Here is a 16628-nt window from a genome sequence, read left to right as displayed (position 1 = left end):
CAAGTCAGTCTTATGGGAGGAGCTGGAAAAGGTGTTAATTATTGTCAGTAAAGGCGATAACATTTACGAGCTGTAGAGAAACAGCACAGCTGTTTCTCATCTCTAAAGATACAGTTCTCTGCATCAAAGTAAGCTTAACATTTGATACTTAACAACAGTGGTGTTAAAACAAATGTTCTGGAGCTTGCTCAGCATTTAGAGCACCCTAGAGGAACACCCAACACCCAGATTACATCGGCGGTAACAGCCAGAAACTCTAGAGAAAGAACTAAATGAACTCAAAGGGCTCCAAGACAGTGAAGAAGTGACAACACCAACATTCGCAAAGGCTTGCACTCTGGATTATCAGAGAAACATCATGGAGACATATTGCTGGTCTGGAATGAGTCCAGAGAAGAGCAAACAAGTATATTCTGGGGTTTAATTGAATGTCCTACACTGACTAACTAGGAAATGAGCCGGGTTGATTGGCCTTATCACATTTGTCATCTGTCATCTGTTCTGATGTATGGAGGGAGGTGAGAATGGGGATTCATGGATATGGAAATGTGGGAGAATTCCAGAGGAAGTCAGAAATTCTTTAACAATCTGAGAGATTTTTTAAAGGAATTGGTCAATCATTGAGAGCTGTGGGACAGGGAGACAGGGATTTAAGGATATTTGTGGCTTTGTAAAGTCTTTCTAGAGCAGGACTCTTTGAATGCCATCAAAACGAAAGACAGAATTGCCAGTGTAATATGGCTTGGACAGGTAAAGAGGAACCTAAAGTCTTGGAGACATCTCTGATCTTCTCTGCTCTGATGTTTCCCAAAACAATCGGACAGTCAAGTCTTCTTCCTGGTTCTCCTGCCGTTTAAATTGACAGATGTTGATTGTTTTGCTTTACCTTGCCACTGTTATTTTTTTCGGTTTTGTAGAAGATGAGTAAAATTCCAATCACTGACAGTTTTGAAGAAGTCCTCATATCTACCTACTCAGATCTTCTTTTCTTTGTGAATTCGAAGAAATCCTGTGTTTTTACTGTTTTTGACATGGAACTTTTTTTCCCATGTCATTCTACAGAGTTGAACAGTGTAGACTTGAAGGGCTGTGGCAGTGAAAACAGCCTGAACAGCAATGCAAGTCTTCCGAGTGTCCAGAGCCACCGGAGACACACCGAGAGGCGTGTGGCGAGCTGGGCTGTCTGTTTCGAACGACTTCTGCAGGACCGTGTTGGTGTCAGGTATTTCTCGGTATGCCCATTCGATTTCTCTTTGCGTGAAAGCCACTGTAGAGCATGTGAGATCTTTTTTGTATCTTTTTTTTTTCCCCCACAGAGTTCTAAAATATCAGCTGTCACTAGTTTACAACCAAATATTTAATCGGAATGAACTGGACAAAAGATTAAAGTCCATTTTATTTTGTTTGAATAACCTATGTTAATACTGTGTGTTTAATCAAATAATGTTTTGTATTTTGTTTCTTCAGGAATTTCTTAAGAAGGAATTTAGTGAAGAAAATATTTTATTCTGGCAGGCCTGTGAATTTTTCAGCCATGTTCCAGAAAATGACAAAAAGCAGGTAAAAGCACTAAATAAAGATGAAGAAATATTAACAGAGTTTATTGCTTTATGGCTTATTATTGTATGGAACCATTTTAGCTAATGAAGATATTGCAGCTTTCAGTATAAAAAAAGGTCTTTTGGAGAAATATCCAAAGCTGTGCTTATATTTCTCTGTTCTTCTGTTATTCTAATAACTTAACTATTGTACCCTCCAAAGTTATGGGACAGGAAAGTCTAAATTTTGATTTTCACTAAGAACCCCTAATTATAATAATCATTTCTCATGAAAACCAAACCATAGTTTCAGAAGTCCTGTTAGAAGTACTTTCAGTACTTTCACTCAAAAATGAGTTACTGTGTGTAGCTGAAAGCCAAAATGGAAATAAAATACCTTTTTGACAAAGAGAAAAGACCATTTGAAATATGCAGAACCTTGGCACAGAATTTGGATATTCCAAAATCAACAATCAAGAATCTACTGATGTAGGAAGAGACTACAGGTTACCAATCGGCCAAGATAAACATCTGCGGTTGATGATCAAAAATTATAAGGGTTGTCAAAGGAAACTCTAAAACCACCCTAAAATTTTATAACAACCTCCAGTGTGCAGAGGTGAATGCAATCCACAGTTTGTAGAAGATTAAGATTTTAAAGAAAACTCTGTGCTTATTGGATGGTGTTTCACCATGCAGCATAAGATTGACTCAATATTAATGTCCAGTGCGCCCAAGGAGTTCATCAAGTGACAAATCTAAGTCTGGACAAGATTTAAATAAAATTAAGAATGCCTTTTTCATGCTGAAGAACAAATTCACAAACCCTGACCAGACAGTGGGTCATAGAATTCATCCACTTACTGCCTTTTGGTCACTTGAAATCACTAGGTTGAAGTTTATTTTTGTTCTAATATTAAATGTATTAATGGAATGAGTTAGAACCAAAAAATTGTACTTGTCATTCCTATTAGGTTCGTGACCAAATTGCTTGATTGTAAAGCAGAAAGAACAGTTTTGACTTTGCTGCCATAATGCTTTTGGAGGGCACTGTAGATAAGGCTTTTAAAATGACATTTTTTGATAAATTAGATGTTCAAGCATGCATTTCAGATTTAAGACAGAAGACTAATTGTATTTTTCTGTCCTAAGCTTTCACAGAGAGCCAGGGAGATCTATAACAGTTTCTTATCTAGCAAGGCCACAACCCCAGTTAATATTGATAGCCAGGCCCAGCTGGCTGATGACATCCTAAACGCACCACGTCCAGATATGTTTAAGGAACAGCAGCTTCAGGTTGGTAATACTAAATTGTAAAAATTTAATAGGAACTATTCTGTTAAATGATCTGTGCCATATAAAATAATAGGCCATTCTGCAGGAACCATATTCTGGAGAGTGTAGAAGCTCAGTTTAAAGTATGTGAAATGTAAGTGTAATGCTAGGATGTACACTGTTACAGACAAAACAGTAATTTTACGGAATGATAAGCTAAGAATCACTGCTCCTTGCTTTTAAACGAACACCAGAAACTGTGAAGCCTCAGACTTAAGTATTGTCTCACCTATCTGAAGCCCAGTAATTTACAGTAATTGGAAACTATGTTCAATGTTCAATAAAACCTGGAAACTGTTAATAAGAATGGCTTGATGTGATCTGTATGAAATAAATTAACTAGTGGTCAGCAAAGAAGGTTAGTGGATTTGTAATATCTTTTTCAAACCTCTGTTTCAGATCTTCAACCTGATGAAGTTTGATAGCTATACCAGGTTCCTCAAGTCCTCATTGTACCAGGAGTGCATGCTGGCGGAAGTGGAAGGCCGACCCCTGCCAGACCCCTGCCAGGTCCCGGGCAGCCCGGCTTCTAAGCGTAGCGTTGGCTCGGACCGGCCCAACTCCTCTACCCCAAAACAGGTACCAGACACCACTTACCCGCTGCCGGCAGAGGAATCCTACTCCGTTGGGTCCCTGAGCAAGGCCCTTAACCCCAGCTGCTCCAGGGGCGCCGTATAAATGGCTGACCCTGCGCTCTGACCCCGAGCTTCTCTCCCTGTCTGTGTGTCTCATGGAGAGCAAGCTGGGGTATGCGAAAAGACAAATTCCTAATGCACTAAATTGTATATGGCTAATAAAGTGGTCTTCTTCCTCTTACCCTTTGATTGCTGTGGGGTTTCCCGACTGCCTGTATTCAGGCTTAGCTAGCTGACAGCTCATATACTGTATCTTGTAATTGACTGTCATGGAGTATTCATCCATCCATCCAATTTCTAACCGTGAAGGGCGTAAGGTGGGGTACGCCTAGAATGAGACGTCAGTCAATTGCTGAGCAGACAAGCCCAGTCATGCACTCACAACAGGGCCAGTTTTCCCCAGAAGCCAATTAACCAACCAGTATGCGTTAGGACTGTGGGAGGAAACCGGAGAACCCAGAGGAAACCCACGTGAACACAGGGAGAGTTCCACACTTATAGCACCTGAGGTCCGGAACTGAACCCAAGGCCCCTGCACCGCAAAACAGCGATTCTAATGCTCGTTTTCTCAGCGCTACATGTGTGCCTTTTATGATTCACTTGATCTTACAGCAAAAGCAAACAAGGAAGGACATGAATTCTGTAGCAGTTCCAAAATGTTTCCAGATGTTCAGTTTATAAAACAAAACTTAATGACCAGGGTGAAACAATTAAATGAGATCAAAAGGCAGAATAGTAAGCAGTTCATCTAAGTGAAATCTTTGAACTAGGAAACTTATCCTGTTTTTTGTTTTGTTGACTGTGCTGATAAACTGATAAATGCTTGAGTGTTTACCCCTGACTTATTACTTTTCTTAAAAGTACCACGGGAACAGAAAATATTGAGAAGATCGTATTCAAGAACAAAAGGATTAACTGATTAACAGGGTCCTTACTGTTAAAGCAATGTAACAGCACCTTATTTTTCTATATTAGATTTGATCACAATTAAGATCTCAAAACACTTTACCATAATGATCCAGTTGAGTCAACAATCATAACTGAAATGTTAACTTTAATACTCAACTGTTCAACAAAACCTTGCAAAGAGCTTTGGTTAATTATTTTACAAGAAAGAACAATCTATTTTAAAAATCCTTTGAAATATTCTTATTGACTCAAGTTTTCTTTTTTAATTAGTTAACTTCCCTGCAGTGACTCCCTTTCATTAATTGTTCATTCAGTCCTCCCTTTCAATTTTTGCAAGGTGATCATAATCTCTTCATATTTTTTATGTACATCAATGCTTTGATTTGAATGAATCTTCAGTGATTCATTAGACTCAAGAAAGGAATTAAACGTTAATGGTAGTTTTATGTGAAACTGCTTTGCCAGGCAGTTAAGTAGGTGATTATAAAACTTTAAATTAGACTTCTGAAGTTATCTAGTGTTTGTTTTAAATGGAATGCAGTGTGCAATAGAAAGAGGCAATAGAAAGGCATTTGTATTCCTAGTATTTAAGGTGTGATATCAGGAACACTCAGCACTTGCACTGAATAGGGGGCTGTTTGAAACTTTGGAATGCTAAGCATTCATGTTAAAATGTGAAGAGATGCCATCCGTCATGAGTAATAGTTTACTCAAAGCTATAAATAATGTTTGCTAGTTATTAGCATTTTTGTGTGCTTTTTTTGAAGACCCCTAGACATGTAAGGAAATAAACATTTACAGAAGAGACTTTATACTAGATAATAGAATAAGATTTTGATAGAGCATATTGATTTTCAAAAGAGATTTAATATAGGGAATTGAAAGTCTCTCTTGTAAACAAAGTGTGGTGTATTTTATAGTTTTATTTAATAGGTTTTATGACATATTATAACAAAGTCATACAATAAAGCTAAAGACGAAACTTCAAAGGCATTTAAAATAATCTTTTATGCATGTACTACTATGCTAAATAATAAAAGCGCAAGCTATCCTTTTCCACAGTCCATCTGTCTTACTGCGTTGTAATGATGCATTCTCTATGTCAGCTTACTCAGAACAATGCTTTTATCAAGTAGCATGTATAGAATTTTGTTAGAGAAATGTGTTAGAGATTGTGTTAGAGAAATTCCTGTATACAGTATAAATAAACCCAGTGTTTTTTTTATTTTAAAAAAATCTCTCTTTTCACAGGAAGGGAAGAAAAAGTCTGGGAGATCATTAAATGAAGACTACAAAGAAGAACATGCTGATAAAAAAAGAGGAATATTCTTTTCCTGGTCCCGGAACAGGAGTTTTGGAAAGGGACCTAAAAAGAGAGAGATTGGTGAAATCAATAATGGTAAGTGGAAAAACTGCTTGTCAGGCAGGGGCTGTTTTTCAGATGATACCATTGAATAAGCGTGCAGTTGATTGTGTTTGGTCTGACAGTCTTGTCCTGCAAAAGAATTGGGTTGCAGCATTTTTTCAACCATTCAGTTCTGAATCAAGCTTTCTATATATGCAGAATGTGATGGCAGCAGGAAGTCTTTCATCCAGTCTGTCCTTTAATTTACTCATGCCACTCTTTGTAATTTGACAGATTTCTCGGGCAGTAATGGGAGACGGGAATCACAAGGGTCTTTGTCCTCCGGTGCTAGCCTGGATCTGGGCACCTCCAGTTCCATGGCAAAGAATGAGGTGAGTATATCATGTGTTTATGTGGAGATTTCTATATGTGATGATATAATATAAAAATAAAATACAAAACGGATTACCATCAGTATCGTCATTAAGTCAGACAAAGTCCTGACAGTATATGTGCCGAACTTTTATTAAAGTCTAATTAAATTCTGATTTGTTACAAGTAAGTTCCTGACTGTGACTGGTACAGTAGTAGCACTTTGTCAGCATGCAAGTCGCACAGTTTATTAAACTCCATAGACACCATCAGAAAAAAACAGGACCATTCATGATAGGCTAGGGATCGGGCTGTCACTGGATGGCAGTCCTTATCATTGATTATGCCAGATTCCGTCTGGACTCTCCTGTCAGTTTTTCCTGGGGCCCTCAGCCTGTAGCAGATCACAAGATTTATGCGGGAGATGGTGGTATGCCTATTGCAGACAGTTGTATGTTATTTCATAGAGAGAAGTTATAGAATTATATCCAGTCCAAGCTTAGTTTTTGTTGATGATGTTGAGCAAACAGCAAATAAACAGCTACTGAGAGTATTCAGGATTTCAGGATTCATGTACACAAGACTGAGGCTAGCTCCCTCAACAAGGTGTTACAGAACAGCAGCATTGTGTTCTGTGGCAGAAGTATGTGGTACTGAACATATGCAGACATGACAAATGACAGAATTATTTAAGAAGGAGCCCTTCTTTTTATTAGGCATGTCTAAATTGTATACTGAATAAATGCTTTAAAAGTGTATGAAATGTGTGAAAATGTCCTAGCTGAACTTGCGTGCCTGTGCACTGTGTGAATAGTTGCTTTGCCATAATTGGTGTATTCCTGCAAAAAAGGACACTGATTTAATTTTACATTGTGTTCTTTCAAATGGTATTATGCACCTGTGGTTTATTTATTTTTCACTTCCATTTCTTTTCAAGCATTTTATCAGATAATTGGTGCATGTTAGAAGTATGTAACACAATTTGATAGCTCGTGTAATAATTAAGCAGTTTTAGCAATTCTTTTAATACAGTATTCTTAGGAAAGAAAGCAGACACGTTCAGATAGGATTTTCCACATATTGTTGAAAAGAGAGGAACAGACAGCTACTGCAGTGTTTGTGGCCACTCTGTTTTTGAAGTTTTCTTAAGATAATCTCTTCTGGAAAGCAGAAATTCGTAGCTAAGTAGAGATACCTTCTGGAAAAACACAGTAGTAAGACAGTCTCCCTAGACAAGCTGCGCACAACAATTGTGTAATTGTGAAATTGTGTATTTTAGGTGTATGTGTGTATAAATTTATGAGTGTTTTCAAATACAAATTCAAAGTCCTCTATAATGTACATTTTTGGTTTGAACTGCAAATTTATTATTTCTAATTAAATTCTCTGCAGAATGATGCCTCTGTGTCGGTCTCTGAGAAGGAGAGGTCTCTCAAGCAGTGCAATATTAATCTCCCAGATGGCTCGTCTTGTGGTGTCCCTATCCGCCCGGGAATCTCCATCAGGGAGCTGCTTCTGGGGCTCTGTGAGAAGCTCTGCATTAACTTAGCTGCTGTGGACCTCTTTTTGGTTGGAGGTGAAAAGGTACAGCCTGACTTTTTTTCACGTGTTTCTTTGTGGTTTTTTTATGAATTGATCATAATGTGATTAACAAATGTTTTAGAAACCCATCCCCTTTTTTAAGGAAAAGAATATTGTGTCCTTGAGGACTATACATTGGGACACATTCAACCTTCTGAGGTGAACAAGTAATCATTTAAGCTATTTTAACTTACTAAATATTAAAATAGCTTATATTTACAATAGCTATTTTGATATTGTAATAGTTTTGACCAAAGGTCTTAATTATTGAAAATAAATTATTAGACAACCTTAATTATTTTCAGACATAATCTGCTAAATATCACAGTGAAGCAACTAAGTAGAAACCATTGAATTTTTCAGGGTCTGCCGAACCATTTGTAGTTCAAAGTTTACATTATTTGGAAATACTGCATAGAATTGAAGGCTGAACACTATTTTTGTTCTTGCACATTATTAAACAACATTTTTTTAAAATTAAACATTTCAAGGCACTGCTGTAGCCAAGGTCATTTATTCGCTATTTATGAACTCAACACAGAATAGTTTTGTGCGTTTACAAAGTAAATCACTAATGACTAATGAGCACTTATAAGGAAGATAGGAGGTTGTTGACCATACAAAGCGTTTTTTGCACACAGTTCCAAGAACAGTAAGCATCAAATTAAACAAAGATTTACAGATTGGACAATGTTTTTTTCATATAAAATGTTACACAGTAATAGCATTACACCGAGCAAAGTCATATTTGTTAGAATTAAAGTGCAGAAAACTGTCATGTTTATTCACAACCCTGTAGTTAGTATTTTGTCAAACCTCCATGGCAGAGACCCCACTAACAAGACATTTCAGCTAATGTGCTATGAGGCTCTGGTATAAAACATTTCACAATGGGCATGAGTCTTTTCTCAACATGAGCTTCAGTGATTTTATGCCAAATATAAGGCTGATGTTGCCCCGTGACCCTAGATAAAGTGGCTAGAAAATGAATTGATGGAAAAGGCTGACAATGTCCAAACAGCCTGATTTGCATTGATCTGTTGTCATTCAAATTATGTTTGGCAAGTTTGAGTTACCTCTTTTTGTGGTTTTGCCATCAGAAAAGGCTTGAAACCCAGATATGAATGCCACATTATGTAGGTGACTTTGAGTGGTAGTTCCCATAATATGTATCCTGAAGCTGCTGGTTTGTATTGGAGATTGCTCACTGTTGCCTTTGGATATGTAGTTGCCTCTCTAACCAGTTGTTTCACTGACTTAATAATGGACACTACAGTAGAAAGTGATGGATTCAGCATTTTAATGATAGTTTTATAGCCATCCCCAATTCTGGAGGTCAGTTGCCATTTGTCAGCTCTCTCTAATCTTAACCATGATGATGTTTCCACTACTTAAAGCCGTGGATACGTCCTCTTATACAAAGTGCAAACAGGAAATCTTAGAAGACTTCTAAAAAAAACCTCAAGAGGTTTCCATTGCACTTCCAAAGAGTAGAATGTTATTTAAGAATAGTTTTTTGTTTAAATTTAAAGTAATACTTAAGATGTGTGAATACAGGGGGCCCTCTTGTTTTCTGGAATTCAGTTAATTCTTTATGACAAGTATGAATTTGCTCTGTTATTATAAAAATACAGTATACAATTATCAGCATTTTTAAGCGAGACATGTAACCATTCCCTAACTAATTCTGCTGTCTGATAATTTGAATATAACTTTTTTGGAAGCACATATCATTTTAAGTTTTTTAATTTCGTCCTAATTTTTATGTACTTCAAGCCTCTTGTACTGGACCAAGACTGCATGACCCTGAGTTCACGAGATTTAAGACTAGAAAAACGCACTTTGTTCAGGTAATTGTAATGATTATTTTTAAAGGTCTTTTAATGTGTCTTAGCTTATTGTTAAAAAATTGTTAAATATTCTTGGTTACTGAGAATTGTAGCTTTTATCTCTCTACCACATTTTTTCCCACATAAATATTAATTTGGAATATTTCCCGGTTGTCAGTGGTTTTGGTTGGATGTTCTGTGGATCATACTTTAGGTGGAGCTAAGAGAATATAGATAACGGAGATGGGTAACAGGAATCATATTTGGTTACTAGAAGTCTGGTTGTATGTTGTGAAATTGTTTCCATATTTTTATCGATTGGTATATGAACTGTATAGCCACCAATTTTGCAGAAATATTACATATGAAAAGTTGTTTTTAATTACAGTTTTTTATTTGATTTTTTTTTTCAGATTGGATCTTGTACCTATCAACAGATCTGTTGGATTGAAAGCCAAACCAACAAAACCAGTCACAGAGGTTTTGCGTCCTGTAGTAGCGAAGTATGGCTTACATTTAAGCGACTTGGTGGCCCGAATTGTAAGCAGTCGTTTGATTTGTTGTATAAACTATTCAAAACTGTCCACTTTTTTCTGAAACCCCCTCCAAAAAACAAGTGAATTGTACTTCTTTTGGCGAGTATTGCTCTCCATTGCTTATGACAGTGCTGTGTTTTACTGAAACACTCTGATTTTTATAGAATGAAAAATTGTGTGCAGCTATGTGTGACTCATACTGGCTTGACTGTCAAAAGCAGCTGAAAGAAGGTAGTTATTAACAATGACATTGCACTTAAAATATGCTTGTGTTGATCCCAGGATTGCCTGCTGTGCTTCCCACGTTTTTAACTTTGTAAATAATTTGGAAATCTGTTTTGTCTTCAATATCTGAGATTCCACAGTGTTTCCTGAAAGGTTCTTGTTCTTTTTTGTTGGATTTTGTGGGTTTTGAAAGATAGATTTTGTCAATTAATCTTCATTCACACAAGGAACATTTCAAGTTTGAGCTTGTGTTTACTACATTATCTGCTTGAGATTGAAACCAAGATTTAGGTGGATTGTTCAGTTTAATCTGTATTCATGTAGAATAAAGAACACACATTTTACTTTGTACACATTTCATACCTAAAATAAGCATATCCTTAATAAAGGGAAATTATTTGCTTAATTATTTTTTGCATTAATTAAAAATAATGCAAATAGTGTTAAATAAGTAGGGTGGTACAGTGGCGCAGTAGTTAGCACTGCTCCCTTGCAGAACTGGGACCCTGGGTTCAATTCTAGACCTGGGGTGCTATCTGTGTGGAGTTTGTATGTTCTCCACATGTTTGCATGGCTTATCTCCGTGTGCTCTGGTTTCCTCCTATAGTCCAAAGACATACTGGCAGGTAATTGGCTTCTGTTGAAACTAGCACTGGTGTGAGTGTGTTTGTGTACTACCAGGGTGTGTACTACCTTGCGCCTGTTGATTGCTGGGATAAGCTCCGGATCTCCTGCGAACCCAGAATTGGATGAAGGAGTTAGAAAGCAAATTAATGGATTTTAAATCAGTGTGTTTGACCACCTAGACTTACGGGCACGTACGTTAATCATTCAGGGGAACAAATATTTTGTCTGACGTTTAAGTTAGTCTCAGTCATCCCTAACATTTCGTTGTGTTTGTGCAGAGTGGAGAGAAGGAACCTCTGGACCTTGGTGTTCCTATATCAAGTCTTGATGGACTGAGAGTAGTCCTGGATGTAGCAGATCATGCTACTGGTAAAGGTAAATGGCAGTACCTGAAAACTATGCGTGTCAATCTTTTGTCTGTTTGACTGAAGCTGAAGCTCAAAGAAACTTTAAACCCTCAACTACGTCTTACTTTTTAATTCTTCTAATGTCATTTACTGATCCATCGTCATGATGAATTCCGCAATGCTACTGATGCACCTTCGGTCATTGTTTATTACAAGATTAAATTTGACATTATAAGAACTAGCTGATCCTTCAGATCAGAATACTGAAATTTCATGGAGAAGACGAGAATATCGACATTTTGTACATCAGTTGTTTTTTTATTTTGTTCCTCATGCTATTAAGTCACCCTCTTTGCCTTACGAGAAAAGGGAACTCAAACGTTTTTAGGTTTTTAAATATCTTAAAAACAGAGCTTTCAATTTTTTTAACCTTCATACTGTAGATGTGCGATATGGTGCTCTGTAAGGAACTGCTAGCTATTTTAAATAAGCTTGTGTGTGGGAGGAATCTCAAAATGACAGGTGATGATGTACATTTTACATTTTAGCACCACAGATATCAAAGACGAAATGGTATTCTAAAAAGCACAGCAGTCAAACTGTGTCCAAAGAAGCTTTTAGTCACAGTATCACAGACCAGTTTTAGGTAGTGTTTATATTTTACAGTAGCCCTGAGACTTCAAAGCTTTGACTAGGTTATTCTATAGCTTTGAAGCTGTGACATGGCAGTTATTGGTTTTTAGTCTTTTTTTAGGTCACCCTGTGTAGATTTCCCTCTTTCATGAAATTAGTATATATTACTTTTCATCTCATCTGTCCTAGTTATAGTTATTTTTTTACTGGAATGTATGGTAATAATGACAGTGACCTTAATCAGTTTCTTTTTGTTTTTCCAACAGACAAATCAAAAAGTGTTCCTGTAAAACAATCCCATGCCCCACCTTTAACTACCAGAAGTCATTCAACAACAGTAAGATTTTTTTTAATATATGCATCTGGGGGTACACTGTTCATTTACAACTGAAAACAAGAATGTATCTTCTTTTACTTTCTCTAAAGAAAATTATTCTGCTGCTTTTATACATACTGTGCTGGATTTGTGCATCTGTGTGCTTTCTTTTGTGGTGATTTATGATTGGCGTTGCGGAAAATCTTAAAATGGGCTTGCATAGCTTTCTGCGGCTGATTTAACCCCTACCTCTCCGATTACTAGTTTTAAAAACGGATTGCAGTAGTTTAGCCTCTTGGCGCATTACAGCTTTTCCTGCTCTAACCATCAAGGGTTTATTTAGGAAAAGATGTTTTGTTTTTGACAGGGCCTTGGGATTATCGGAGGAAGTTACTAAAATATCTGGCGAAGAATCTTTTGGGGGTACTTCTTAGTGGCTCTTTTCAGTCCGCTTGCACCGTCTCTCATGCTTTTTATAGACCTCTACTCACAGTGGGATCAAGTCAGGGGCTCGTGCTGACAGACCTCCCTAAACCAGTGTCGGGACCCCCACCCCTTAATTGGTGCATTCTCATTGTTGTAATCTAGGGAGATGAAAAACCCTCAGGAAAATCCTCTTCTGTGAAAGCCAGAGTGGAAACTGGAAAGGCTTCCAGGGAGGCACGGCAGTTGAGAAAAGAAGAATCAGTTGATAAACTGGGAAAGAGAAAACAGAAAAAGATTAATATAGATGAAGCTGAAGGTAAACCTGCCTTTAAAACGTTATTGTATGCAACAGGTTCATTTATTAGAGTTTAGATGAAAAAGCTTTGCATTCTATCTGTCTATCCCTTTCCCTTTCTGTGGTAAATCTGTCTGCTTAAAAACTCCTTTAACCATACTAATATGTTTTGGAGAGTAGTTCTCTACCGCTGTCTGTGGCTGTCTCGTGTTTAACAAAATAATCACTTTTGCATGCGCACTCCTTGAGAAAAACAAACGTGGGGTGGGGGAGGAAGTTCATTTCTGGAAAAAAAAAAAAGATTTGTGTGTCTTTCCTGCAGAATTCTTCGAACTCATATCCAAAGCCCAAAGCAACAGAGCGAACGACCAGCGAGGTCTGCTGAATAAGAAAGACTTAGTGCTGCCCGATTTTCTCCGCCTCGCTCCAGAGCCTGCATGCTCCACCCCAGCGTCCCACAAAACAGGCCACGGGAATGCGAGGGAACCTGGGGGCACGGAAGCCACTGACAGCTCTTCACGCACGGCCCAGAATAACCGATCGGTTGATTCCACTTTCAGCTGCGGTGAATATTCAGGTCTCGCTAAGTCTTCATCGGGGCAACACCGACAAGCTTTGATGCCGCCCAATGGCCACAAACCCGTAAAGAAAGAAAACGCCCCTTTCAGCTCCCCACTTTCTCCCATTCTCCACGCTCCAGACACAGGGGGCCCTCAGTGGGAGACGAGAGCCTCGGACTGGAAAACCGACACAATACAGACAGTCGATGATGAGAACATAGCGGACTTGACCTTAGTTGGAGAGGGAGATATCACCAGTCCAAACAGTACTCTTTTGCCACCCTCTCCATTGCCGCCGTCTCGTCTAAGCAGCCGGGCCGACCCCAGCTTCGCCCCACCAGCTCCGTGTGACAAGAGCGAGGAAACCTATGTTCTCATCCATTCCAGCTCAGGTATTTCAGGAGTGTGATATCTATGTTTGTGACGAGTGCATTGCCTTGGATTGCTGTGACTCAAAAACCAGAGCAAAAATATACAGTAAAATGTTGCAAGTCCAGACATGTCAGGGGAAGGAGGGTGTGGTGTTAAAGGGAGTTTTGAGGTCAGCATTGGGACTTTTAGTTTTTGTCATTTACTTTGTTTTGTGTAAACAGGCAAAGTCTGTTCATATTTCCTATGTAACATGCAGGCTCAATCAAATCACAGTGATGACACACAAATCCTGTACATTGCAATGCTTTACTGCTAGGATTTTGTGTGATCTTGGAATGCCACTACAGTTGTTCACGTTAGCTCGGCTTTTAACGACCAGTTTCTGCAAATTATTGGCATAACTGAACCAATAGTGTCGATCATTAACAACATCTTTAATATCCACTGGATTGCAGCAATGCTGGATTAAGCACCCCTCCTTTAGTGTGTTAAACCAGCAGTATTACTGAAACAAAAAACATTGGAATTCTTACTAAAACTCTAATCCTACCTTCTGGGTACTCTGATAACACAAGTCATATCTATACAACCTTATTTAACATATAACCCACTAGATATGTTAAATAACCATGCAACATGTCCCTGGTGATTTTCTGGTGCAGAGTGAGAAAGTCTTTTAATATTGCTGTTGTAACTTCATGTGTGCCAATTACAAACTTCTGTTCTCTGAGCAATATCATTTGTTGTATTAAGAAGAGACCCATGGTAATTTGCTGATTCACAAGATTACATCAGACACTGGAATACTGGGGTTCACTGATATTCGCTGATAAATGACCTTTTTTCAAGAATACCTGAAGCTCTTCACAAATTTCTAATATCAGGAAACTAGTTTCAAAATTCTCTGTACAATACTTTCTTTAATTGACACAATTTTTCTCAGTGTCTCAGTATGTATTCCATTGAGATAGCCTTGTATTCTAAGTCTCTTTTCCTATAATGTAAAGTATTATTTACTGACAGTGAAAATTATCTCAACCTTCTACGGTTGGAAAGACGATACCTTCAAAAGGAGTAGTCTGGAGCAAGAATATTATATCCTGCTTCAGATTCTTGATTTAAATATCAGGTAATATCAAAAAGCATTTCAATTTTGACTTTTGGATTTGCAATATTTCATTGTATTATTATAGTTGTGGTTCCTCAAATGCACTTTATATTGAAAATAATTGTCATTTTTTGTCAATTGTTATTGGTTTCAAGATGTTGAATTGAGCTCAAGCATTTAGTCATTGATGTGCATGTCATGCATTTTAAGTTTGAATTACTTTTAATTATTTTTTTAAGTGTGGTAAATACAATACCAGTGGTGCTAAAGACTACCAGACAACCCATCTTTCTCTAGTTCATGTTAGCTTAGATTTAGATGTAGCACCTGTTTCAGACAGTAGGCTGCAGATCGAGGCTATTTGTTGTTTACTTTTGTCAAAAGTATTCACCCAAGACCTTTTTATGACCCTGAGCAGGGCGATTTAAACAATTTAGGAAACTCACAGCATACAGCTTTAACTTGTGTTTCTGCAAGCCGTCGTATATATACAACTCATCATATTCAGTGGAGAATGTGATGGTTGAAAGATTTTGCATGGGCTGTAAATAATTGAATACGTTTCTCCATGTGTTTACAAATTGCACACAGAACGTTGATCAAAGCTGGACACACTATGTGAAGGCTTTCATTTCTCTCGATTTCACATACCTTTCTAAAACTATGAGTGATGTTGAAATGATCTCAGTTCTCCTTAAAATTGTCCATATTGTTTTACATTCTTGTAATTTGTCCTTTAAATGAAAATAATATATTTTCCTCTGTCCTGTCTTCCAAAAGCTGCAATTCAACACTGTACCACAATTTATTTAAATTGGGCTCACATTTCAAATTCACTTTAGCTTCAGATATGCTTGATGTGATCTTATGTACTTTCTTAAAAACTGATGGTTCTAAAATGACATTTTATGTTATTTGGTAATATATTTTGACTAGAAAATATCAATTAACATAACCTTGAAAATGTCGTGCTAGCTGAAATGTGCCAATTATGTATATATGTACAGATTTATAAGAATGATTTCATTGTTGAATTGCTATCCATTTTCCTGCTCATTCTTGTCTGATATTTATGCTGATTAATTCTGTATCTGTGTTTAATTAGAATTAATAAATGTTAGAAATGAAATCACAAGTTTGTCTTATAAATGTGATTTTAAATTTACTTCCTTGCCATTTCATGTTTCTCATCTATCTCTTCACTCTAATACTGTGACAGATGTAATGTCAGACTTGATCATGACAATCGCATTATCAGTTTGTCCCTGATCTTAACATTAACATAGGTGTTCTTGTTTGAGATATATACTATTTTCTCACTGGCCTTGTAGTTTTTTCTGCATCTCAGATTACATTAGTAGTGTATTGTACTGATTTTTTACAGTGTTCTTTCTTCAGTAAATATTGGGAACATTGTCATTGCTATTTCAGATTTAATCACTTCTATGATTTCTAACAAAATCTATAGATAGATGATACTGATAGCTATGTATAGACTTAAAACTGATTTTTCTTCAAAACTGTTAGGCTGTCTTCTTAATTTTTTATCATAAGGTTCACTGTTGGATCATATTCATATAAATGCAGAGTGGGTGATATTGATTGTATTTTTCAAATATGAAATCACATTTAGTTCATT

General features: G+C 37.2%; 1 protein-coding gene across 2 annotated transcripts in view; it reads left to right on the top strand.

Moving 5' to 3' along the window:
• rgs12b (regulator of G protein signaling 12b) overlaps nt 1-16628 on the top strand; it is a 97407-nt gene that overhangs the window by 71710 nt on the left and 9069 nt on the right. For both annotated transcript variants that reach the window (XM_088629644.1, XM_088629636.1), the window contains exons 5-17: nt 1063-1232; nt 1468-1560; nt 2691-2834; nt 3273-3452; nt 5669-5816; nt 6057-6154; nt 7527-7718; nt 9492-9565; nt 9958-10084; nt 11211-11307; nt 12179-12249; nt 12817-12970; nt 13272-13901. In XM_088629644.1, the coding sequence (XP_088485770.1) occupies nt 1063-1232; nt 1468-1560; nt 2691-2834; nt 3273-3452; nt 5669-5816; nt 6057-6154; nt 7527-7718; nt 9492-9565; nt 9958-10084; nt 11211-11307; nt 12179-12249; nt 12817-12970; nt 13272-13901 (2178 nt within the window). The remainder of the gene's footprint in view (nt 1-1062; nt 1233-1467; nt 1561-2690; nt 2835-3272; nt 3453-5668; nt 5817-6056; nt 6155-7526; nt 7719-9491; nt 9566-9957; nt 10085-11210; nt 11308-12178; nt 12250-12816; nt 12971-13271; nt 13902-16628) is intronic.

This window comes from Lepisosteus platostomus, chromosome 1 (genome assembly GCF_059453375.1).
Source record: "Lepisosteus platostomus isolate fLepPlt1 chromosome 1, fLepPlt1.hap1, whole genome shotgun sequence".
NCBI classification, from domain to species: Eukaryota; Metazoa; Chordata; class Actinopteri; order Semionotiformes; family Lepisosteidae; genus Lepisosteus; species Lepisosteus platostomus.
Note: the sequence above shows the minus strand (reverse complement) of the source record. Positions and strands in the feature narration are given on the sequence as shown.